Source organism: Humulus lupulus, chromosome 5 (assembly GCF_963169125.1).
Source record: "Humulus lupulus chromosome 5, drHumLupu1.1, whole genome shotgun sequence".
Taxonomy (NCBI): Eukaryota; Viridiplantae; Streptophyta; class Magnoliopsida; order Rosales; family Cannabaceae; genus Humulus; species Humulus lupulus.
Window position 1 is genome coordinate 154,826,081 of NC_084797.1, and position 10,967 is coordinate 154,837,047.

The following is a 10,967-nucleotide window of genomic DNA, read 5'->3' on the forward strand; positions in this document are numbered from 1 at the left end:
ATTTAAATTTATATTAATATAATTATAAATATCTATTTTTAATTAATTTTAAAAATATATTCTGTTAAATATTTAGAAATTCTGTTAATGTTTACAAAACAAATAAACTGTTATCTAGATCCAGAAAGAGATATTAATATTGTAACTAGTTTATAATGAAATGAGAACTCAAAAACGAAAATGATTTATAGTATATTCATTATTAGTGAAGGCCTTTATTTTTCTATTTACATATATTATAGAGATTTTTTCTTAAATATTTTTTTTTTGTTTTTTTACATTTTTATGTTTCTTATTTTTTTTTAAAATACAATTTTCAAAATTTCATAATTATGAAAATACGATTTTTTTTTTTTTAAGAAAAATAACTAAAAGTTAATTTGAAAACAACTCACTGGACCAACTAAATATCAATCCAAAAAAAACTTAAAAATAATGTGAAAACATATAAAAAAAACATCAAAACAACTTAAAAACAACACAAAAAAATAAAAAAGACAAAACTGTAAAAATATAAAAATTTCTTTACAATCGTAAAATTGAGGAAAAAAATATTTGACCGTAAAAAAATAATTTTTTTTTAGCAAAAATTAGTGTTTTATTTAATTTTCCTTAAATTAAATTATAAGTAAATCTACAATATAATATTATTGTTGAATACATATAATTTTCTTACTAACAATGTGGGACAATGTTAAAACTAAAATTGAACAAGCCCAAATTATTAAGAAAAAGTTATGACAACAAATGGAATTAATCGGCTCTAATTTTTATAGTGTAAATGTATACTGTAATAATTCAGAAAGAATGAATAGATGAATACATGTAAAAAAATTCCCATGGACAAACAATTACAAGAGTAGAAATGATAGGAGGAACAATTTACATCTACATATGCCTGCCAAGAACTCGAATATCAATTGGACACATAATAAAACTGTTTAATAAAAAAGAAAAAAATGACAACTGTATATGTATTCAAGGGAACTGGAATGAGCCCCCAATTTGGTCATTATTTGATGGAGGGTTAATGGCCACCCAAAGGAGAGAAATAGTGATTGCCACAAGACCAGACCATACAAAAACAATAGTTGGTGTCCTACCTCGTCTTCCCATGAGCCCCTTTGCAAAGGGGTAAAGATGAGCCAAGACCCAAAAGCTGAAGAACACACCTCCAAGCAAGCTGCTCCACTCTGGTATGGCACTGTATATTGTTCTGCAAACTGCAACAGCTATTCCAATCAAGTTTATCATCATGATGGTGATTGGCGGTACCATCAGGGCCGACCATTTGAAGATGTAAAGATCAGCATACTCATCATTCAAGTCATCTCCACCAGATTTCGATGTTAAAGTGAATGAGATCTCGATACCAGCTATCACCTTGAGAAGGCCTTGAAGCACTGCTGCGAGATGAGCACTTGTGCCTCCAATTAACCAAAATTGCTCATTTCTCCACCATTCCTCTAGTTCAATCCCAGACCATTTTATCTCAAGCACGGCAAGAGCAATGAGAGTCAGTGTGATACCCAATAGGTATACCAGGAAGGTTATGTTGAGTGACTGAACAATAAACTCGCCAGAAAACAATGAAAGGGCAGGAAGGAAGCAGTAGACAATGAGAAAAATGGATGTAAAGGGGTATATTCCGACGTTTAAGTAGGCAATCCTTTGAAGAAACTTCATCTTAGAGCTGGCCAGAAGAGCATTGTTCCGAGAGAAGAAAATTTCAACAGAGCCAGTAGCCCACCGAAGGACCTGGTGAAGCCGGTCAGTGAGATTAATCGGGGCAGATCCACGGAAGGCATCTCTTTTGGTTACACAGTAGACAGATCTCCATCCTCTGTTGTGCATTCTGTATCCAGTGACAACATCTTCTGTAACTGAGCCATAAATCCATCCAACTCTTAGACCCCATTCAGTCTTATCTTCATACCAGCATGAAATGACACTTATTGCCTCAGCGACTGTGGATGCATCAAGAAGATCACGAGGAAGAGTGAGAGCACCTGGCGGTCGCCCATATTTCACTGAAGGGTGATCTGCAAGAGGCCGGCCTTGGAATTCAGCCACCCGAATAGAATCAACCAGTAAGCTAGAGTTTCCAAATTTCTTGGGAATAAGAGCAATGTTCATCTCTTCATCATCAGTGTCTACTGATTTGCTTTCTATGGAGGCAACGTCAGGAGCAGAAGCAACAGAAGCAGACTTTCTACGACGGGTAAAGAAACAGTCACAACAACTGGTAGGTTCTTTTGTTCGAGGAGGATCAAAACCATATAGAGCAGTCCGGCGAAAGAGGCATCCTGTTCCTACATAAACTGGACCTTGAAGCCCATCCAGGGCACGCATGTTGACATCAAAGAAAACAGTGTTGTGATTAGCATAACGATCAGAGGGGTCAATTCCTTCAAACCTCTGAGGAAACTGAACATAACAAATTCGGTCACCACCACGGTCCATCATGAAGCACATGCCTTCTCTCAAGGCTTGTGAGTTGTAGATGTAGTGATCACAGTCAAGGTTAAGAATGAATGGCCCATTGGACATGATGGCAGAAGCTCTAACCAAGGCATTCATTGCACCAGCTTTCTTGTTGTGATCATAGCCAGGTCGCTTCTCACGAGAAACATAAACGAGCATAGGAAGTCGAATGTCGATATCAGTTAAATCCATGGAGCTTGAATCTGTTTCTGTGCCTGTCAAAGGTTCATCGCTGGGAGGTTTCACCATCACCTACAATGATATTAATTGGTTAATACCGATTAAATTATTTTAAAAAAATGCAATTAATCACATAATTTATAAGTCTAATCTCAATAACTAAGTGACATGGTTCACACAAACTGGCCCGAATGAACAATAGGGCAAACTCTACCAAGCCAAAAAAAAAAACATATAATGATGCAAACACGATATCCCCTGTTAATGATAAGTGCGTGATGAAAAAAGAGTAAATGCATAAATCAGATATTTAGAACATGCTAATGTACCAATTTAATTTATATAATGAACATCCAAATTCAACCAGATTAAAAAAGAATTAATGCAAAATTAGTACCTGTATGATACTAGCATGATCACCCCTGGAGTGCTCTGTGGTTGGAACTGTCCAAGTACCAGGCCAGTGAGTTCCATCAGCCATCCATGTAGCTTTTGGGATCTTTATATTTTCCTCTAGTTCATCATTTTCATGCTCACGCCTCATTTTCATGATTTTAATCTCCTCTCTAGTGTTATAAGCATCAGAACGTCGCCGAATTGAATCAGGGAGTCCATTAACTCGAACCTTAAACTCATCATATTCACGCTTTACCCGCCTGCGGTCTCTGACAAAATCACGGCGTACCTTATTCTTGTAAGGATCTCTCTTCATATTAAAGTAAGATTCTGGATTTCTTGGCTCAATATCATGCTTCCGGCAAAATGGCACCCATAAGTTTGCAAAACTAGCAGCTTCTGCCATGGCCTCAAATGTTAGTAGTGCACCACCATCATCAGAAACATAACACGCGAGCTTCTCAACAGGGTACTCAGCTGCAAGAATAGATAGAATAGTGTTTGCAGTGACAAGAGGTGGCTCTTTTTCTGGGTCTGCAGTAGATACAAACATGTCTATGCCAGGAAGATCAGATTTTCCACTAGGATTACCAGGGTTTGGTGTTTCAAACTTCTCCTTTAAGACATCAAGATCAGTAACACGATTGATGGGGCAGAGTTTTGGAAGCTGGTCAAGTAGCCAGGAGAAAGCAAACCAGATTTCACATATTACTGACATAAACCACAACCAGATAGCATCGTCATTAGGATTTCTGATTCTCCAGTGCAAAAACAATCCCAGAACCACCATTCGGATCAATATTAAGAGCCTGAAAGATTGTACAAGTGAGAGACAGAACGAAAGTTAGGAAGATATTGTTTCTAAAGTCTAAAGCAAACTTGGGAAAACAAACAGCTGCAACAATTTTCATCAGGAAAGGAAAACAAAAAAAATATATAAATAAATTTAAAAAAAAAAACATAAAAACAATCAGAAGCTGGTGAATATATAGCACTGTGAATATGGTGGACAAATAGGAGACAAGTGACACTACCAATGCTTGTTAAGCACTAAGATCTTGTCTTATTATAATATCTACTATCACTTAATTTAAACTCATCAAGCAAAATAAAAGCCCAACACTTTGCTTTCAAACACAAGTGCCAAAAATGGCAATCGAAGAATCACAGTGCTTTGATTCGTCAAAAATGCAAAAAGGCCAACTTAGAAATAAACATACTAGCTGCGGTAAATCAATTATGATAGTGAAACGTGAACCAACCATAGCTTAATGCCCAAGTCGCTGTTTATCATATAAAAAACAAAGTAACAATAAAATTAACAAAGCAGAATAGTGGAAAAAAAGCAAACAAAAGGGCAAAAAGTATACCTATATGGACTGATAATACCAGCAGAAATATGCAATTTCCTAGTAAGTGGTCTCCACTGCTTATCACTAAACACTTTAGGATCACCAGCAATCCCATTCCCGTCAACACTCCCATTCTCAGAATCCTTAGGCCACATAGCATTCCCATATCCATAACTTCCTTTCGTCTCAAACAACCATTGAGAATGATCAAAGTCATTGTTCTGACTCCTCGTATTCATCGAATTTGACCGTGATTTCGACTTCATCATCGACAACCTCCTCTCCATCTTCGACATCCCTGCGCCACCACCAGCCAAAGCCGCAGACAACGCTGCAGGCGGCAGAGGCAGAGGCTGTCGCCTACCATCACGACCACCACCATGCTCAGTCAAATCCGGGTCCTTGTAAAGCTCTTTGCATCCCGGACAAATCCCATCACCAGTTCTGATAGCATCCCTGTAACAATCTCTACAAATCTTATAGTCACACTCACATGGGACAATATCCAAACCCCTCTCATCAGCCATGACGTGAGAATCACAACCCGGAACAGAACATGGCGACCCTTTAATGCCAGCCATCTGGGGATGGCTAGTGTTTTCGGACTCGATCACCTTTTCTTTCAAATGGGCACGCGTGATGCAGTTGTATCCGCCAGTAAACAGCGAGCTCGACGCGTACTGGTCCTCAACTCGCTGAGACGCCGACCTCTCCATGCCGATCTCCATAGGCTGATTATCAGGTGTTAGGGGTATGTGAACGGTATAAGTAGTGAATTCAACACCTCCCATATCACTATCTAAGTCATCACTGGTTTCTCGAATATGGTGAACACTTGGAACTCTGTTTGGAAAACTGTGCTTCGAGCCAGAAGCCATGTAGAGACCCAGTGATATAAACACTCTGTATAGAGAAGAAAGTTCAAAGATGAATAAACCAAGAAAGAAAAATCAAAAGAGAAAAAAAAAGTGATTGGATTTCATTTTCGTGAAAAACTTACCTATATGAAAACCAACCCTCTTCAGCAAAGATTGACACAAAAGCTTCTAAGTCTGACGATTTCAAATACCCATCAAAAAAATCAAAGCAAAACAGAGACCAAGTCCAAACTACTCAAAAACTCAATCAATGGCGACTATTACTTTACACCCCTTTTAATAGTTCCAACCGAGGACCCAGCTTTTGATAGACTCTCCAAAACCCGACCCAATGCCGGCTTCCCAATAAAGCTTTCTGGAAAAATAAAAATAATAAATGGGTCTTTAAAGAAGGTAAATGCAATGGTTGGTAGGGCCTTAGTCTAAGTCTGAGGTTATATGTTGGCTTGTATTTGAAATGGAGAGGCGGCGTTTGTCTTGTTTTTCACAAAGAATTTGTTTTCGACAAAAGATTTGTTGCAGAGAGAGGTATAGAGAAAGAAATATATTCGGGGTTGGAGGAGACGACAATGACTATGAGAGAGTCTGAGATAGGAGAGAGATAGAGAGACGAAAGTGTGAAAACAGTGAGATGTTGAGGCGTTTATTTTATATTAAGTTGGACATTTCGGAAACTCTGAAGGTCGCATTTCTGTCGCGTGCAACGCGGTACCGAGAAAATGTTCCACTGCGGTCGAAATATTTCTTGTCTTAATACAATCGGTTGTATAAGTATATATGTTGTAATTACCATCTATTAAAAATATAAAAATAAATTCTACATGATAATTTATCAACATCTTCTCTGATTTTGGTGTTGCCTGTTTTAATTACTTTTCAATTTTCATATTTGGTAGTTATATCAATTTTCTTCCTTTGTTTTAATGGAAAGACTACAAAATTATTGTCAAATTTTGATATTTATATACACATAACTTTCTAAATTAATTGCTTAAGAGACCTCGTGTAATAAGCCACCTTTTTAGAATAATGTTAAAAAAAATTCTCTTTTTCTTCTGTGATTAGTTCACTTTACATAATATGGCAGTTGTTGTGTGTATTATGTTAAGTTCTAATTTTATGAAATTTTGGAATCCGTTTAAAAATTGGAACGGTGAACTAAATTATAAATATTACTTTATGTATCAAAATAAAATTAGTCCTTTATGTATCAAAATAAAAATAGCACTTTATTTTTTTCAGGGTTTATTACTTCTATTTCTTTTAAATGTTTTTTTTAAATAATTTGATTTAGCGTGTTCTTATTTTTATGTCATAAAAATATTTCTTGAAAACTAGTTTGAGCTCAAATTTGACAGATATAAAATCAAACTAATGATTAAAAATTAAAATAACCAAAAACAATAAAAAACATACTATTTATTTTTAATTTTTAACAAAAGACAATATTCTATCTATCTTTTATTAAATTTAAAATATTAAGTTTTAATTTTGATGAATGTGATTGATTAAACTAATTTTTTTTGTCGGAAATAGAGTTTATTATTATTCAGAATGTAACAGAAAAATAGTACAAATTGGAGGGGGGATTTCCTCCAACTAGCAAAACTCATCGTCTAACCTAAGGGCATGCTTCGCCAATCTATACGTCAGATTATTAAACTTACTACCAACATGTGACAGAGATGCCCCCGGAAAAGTAGACAATAAAGTTTTAAGAGTAATGATATGTGCACCCAAAATATACACTTAAACATTACATATAGTGACGTGTCACTGCTTTTTAAAACAGTGGGTCCTAGTTTTAATAAATATAATTGGCTAAACTAAACTGCCACATCATTGTCTGTAAGAGAAAGGGAGTCAGAAAAGATAACATCGAGCCAGCTGAAGTCCAAGCTTTTGAGTCCAATTGAGTGCGACCAACAGTGCTATAGCTTCTGCTTGAAAGGCTGACAACATTCTTGCAATATAATTCATAAAAGAGTTTAGGCAAGAAAAAAACAAAAGTATTTCATAGGAATTGAAAACTATAAACAAACATCCATCAAAAACAATCAAATAACCTTAACGAAAGAGATTGATTAAAGTAAATTATCTTGTTATTATATATAATATTTTAGTGCATATTTTTAATTGACGTGTCACTAAAGTGGCAACAAAATTCTCATGTACAATTTGTGATAGTCTTTGTTATAGAATAAGTAAATTAAAAATAAACCTAATATTTTTTTATAATATACGAATAATGTATTGTAATTAAACTTTTTGAATTAAATATAAATTATTATTTTCATTTGAACGCTAATAAAATAAAATAAAAATATTCTTAGAAAATGTATCTATTGAAAAAAAAAAGTAAATAAAAGCTAAAGTTGGATTAAAACTCGAGGCAACTTTTTTTGTTTCTTTAAACTGTTTCTAAATAATGGGGTAAATAGTTATTTTCTTACAAATATATTTCCAGACTATGAAAACTGTCAAAATTACTTTTACTATTTTAAAAGCTTCAAATTCACAATAACTTATATATAATAAAATAATAAAAATAGAAAATACACACATTACATTATATATATTATAAATTGGGACTAAATATAGTATATTTATGTTATATTATTTCATATAATATAATGTTAGATTAAATAATGTGAAAAAATGTGATTTGTCACACCTTGTTACATATTAGTGAGAATTACAAAATTGGATACATGTGTGTGCCGAAATGTAACATATTTTGGAGTTACAAAATTATTTACAAATTTGTAACACCTAAATATTAATTAATAATGTGTAGATTGAGGGTTACACATTTGTGTTTGAATTTCATGGAGTCGTTATGTAATATGGTTGTTGGAGTCATGTTTTTAACTCTCATTAGGTGTATGGATGTTACAAAATTATGTGAGAAAGAATTTGGGACGTTTTGGAAAAACTGAATTTTTGGAGGCTAAAATTGCTTGTGGCCGCCACCACTGATTATCCATGGTCACGACCTGGGGGACAAAGGCCAAGGACGCTGACAGCCAACTCCAACTTCTTTTTTCCATCTTGAACAACTCTAACATCTCATGTAACTTACAAAACTCATTTTTAATTCTATAAACATCCAATTAAACATTGGTAACAACCGTGGTGGTTGGTGGAGTTTGAAATTCAAATGGTGTCTCAAAACTCTATAAATAAGAGTTTATTGCTCACTTGTAAGACACATCATTTTATATTCACAAAGCACTTGGCTGGAAAATACACCATAGAGGCTTGATAATTTTATAGAGTTATTTCCTTGAGAGATCCCTTAGTGCTTAGAGAATAAGGGAAATAAGCTTTTGGACAAAGGTCTTGAACCTTGTTCAAGTTGGTGATTCTCACTGCTCTACACTTTGGTTGCGTGAGTGTGAGACTTTATCTATTGTTCTTCTTATTATTTTGTTCTTCTACATCTTTTACTTTTTGCTTCTTCCTTATATATTTATTTGTATTGTTATGTTTTGAGTTGTATTTTCAATATATCTATCATCTTCTATTTCTATTTACTTGTATTTTTTGCAATAAAGTTGTAACACTTATTTATCTATCATCTTGTCTATTGTAACATTTTGTATAGAGTTGTATCTTTGGTTTTACCATTTCCATTGAATAATATATATTCTCTAACATTCAAATACTTATTTTCATTTTCAATGGAAGGAGAAACCATAAAAATCTCATGAAAAGATGGTAAAATAAGGTATAGTTCTTCTTTGTTTTTTCTTAGAAGATCTAATGGCTTTCATATAGTGATAGAAATGAGTAGAAGAAAATTTTATAAATGAGGGTCATTGTTTTCTAATCTTCTTTGCTTTTGCAAATATAGGGGTTAGATTAGAAAATACTTCAACATCTTGGGTTTTATCAATTTATATGTGTGTGAGTTATCATATTAATATAGTGTATTATATGATAATTAAAGTAATAGGAATGTGTTTATCCTATTATGTTGTGATGAGTTACCATTTATTTGGTAAATAATTAAAATTATTTGGGAATTTTAATTTTCCCATTTAAAGATATGAGCATCTCATTTTATGAGATAAGAAAATGAACCTGAGGGGGTTACATCTTTTGGTGGAAGTATCTTGCTACTGTAAGAAAAATGGATCAAGGTGAATCCAAAATTTGAGATAGCATATTGTCCAATAGACTTGGAGTCTAAAGTGTGGTCAAACAAAAAATATTTGAGAATTATTTAGCGGCAATAATTCTTAAATATTCAATGTCTCAATGAGGAGACATGACAAAATTTGAGAAACAATTTTGAATCTTTACAGCAATGGTGAATAGATTGGAGAGAATTTTATTCATTTAGGTTAAATATAATGATATGTTTAAATTAATCTCAATGAGAAGATAATTTTAAACTAAAGCATGAGAAATCAAAGTGTTTAAATAAATCAACGATGATATATTTTCTTTGATTTAAAGTGTTTAAAATTTGATGTCTTCAAATTGATTTTGATGAGAAATCAATGGATGTCAAAATGTTGTTTTCAAAAGAATCTCAAAAAGACTCTTACAAAATGCACAAAAGTTGTTTAAGTGATATTGAGATTATTTACACATCTAAAAGTGAAAATTAGTGATTAATTTTCACATGGTATTTGTGTTCACATATTTCTTCTTGTGAAATATAAAAGAAAACCAAGTGAATGTTATTTTCAAATAAGTGTGTCTTGCTTTAGCAAGTAAATAAATAAAAATAAACAAACATTGAGGTTTTGTTTATCTTGATCTACTAAGAATTTATCATGTGGCTTAAAAAACTCATGATAAACTTTGGGAATTGTAAGTCTAGATTTATCTTGGAAAATAAAAGACTTAATAGAAATAAAGAGATTTCTATTTAAAAAATAATATTTTCACTCTATATGATAAATGTGGGGTTGATGCTCCAAAGTTAAATCAATTTATTTTGTTGATTATAATTGATTAATTTGGCCATCCTATCAAATAGGTGGTTTGGAATTCTATATTCTAAATTATTTTGGCGATATGTGTATAGAATTACTAAATCTAGACATATTTGATGTCTAAAGTTATTGTTTGTAAAATATTTGATTCAAGAAGGAATCAATTTAAAACACAAATAGAATCTTAGAAATAAAGAGGTTTATAGAATTAATATTCAAGAAAAAATTTTATTTTAGATATTGAAGTATAAAATAGTGGGGTTGTTGGTAAAACTCACTATTTTAATGGTGTAACTATTTTAATCAAATTATAGCTAGCAACAAAATTTGAATTATATAATGACATAATGATTAAGTATGCATACATGAGAAAAGAAATGACTCAAATGAAATCGTTTCTACATTTCAAGGGATGGGACTTAGACTCCCTAAAGAGATTCACAGTTGATGGTAATAACATGTCAATCAAGTGAATAGTAGTACTACTCAAAATTTTGTCCCATATAAGATATGAGTACTAGAGTGTTACTAAAATGAGCACTAAAGCTGAAAGGTTTTTTTTAATAGAACTCAGTATTGAAGAGGCAAGTATTTTAGGGTAACAAATATTGTAACAGTTCTACCTATATAGACCTAGGGGTGGTGCCACCCCTCATAAGAATTGTGAGTCATTCTCAAGAAAAGCCTATGAATGGAACGTGCACATGGGCATTAACGGTGCAAAAGCG

General features: G+C 33.0%; 1 protein-coding gene across 1 annotated transcript; it reads right to left on the reverse strand.

Annotated features, from left to right (window-relative positions):
- Positions 1 to 748: 748 nt before the first annotated feature.
- Positions 749 to 5,912, reverse strand: LOC133777770 (cellulose synthase-like protein D3). The gene is made up of 4 exons (XM_062217504.1): positions 5,413 to 5,912; positions 4,431 to 5,315; positions 3,062 to 3,869; positions 749 to 2,736 (listed from the first exon to the last, which is right to left on the reverse strand). Exons 2-4 carry the CDS (start codon positions 5,288 to 5,290, stop codon positions 979 to 981), a joined length of 3,426 nt encoding a protein of 1,141 aa, XP_062073488.1. The 5' UTR covers positions 5,291 to 5,315; positions 5,413 to 5,912; the 3' UTR covers positions 749 to 978.
- Between the last annotated feature and the right edge of the window lie 5,055 nt (positions 5,913 to 10,967).

Excerpts from the sequence above, each read along its gene's own strand:
- LOC133777770 (XM_062217504.1), bottom strand. The coding sequence starts at position 5,290 with ATGGCTTCTGGCTCGAAGCACAGTTTTCCAAACAGAGTTCCAAGTGTT. Across the intron at positions 3,870-4,430 it reads GGTATTATCAGTCCATATAG|GCTCTTAATATTGATCCGAA; the intron begins GTATACTTTTTG and ends ACAATCTTTCAG. Across the intron at positions 2,737-3,061 it reads ATCATGCTAGTATCATACAG|GTGATGGTGAAACCTCCCAG; the intron begins GTACTAATTTTG and ends ATATCATTGTAG.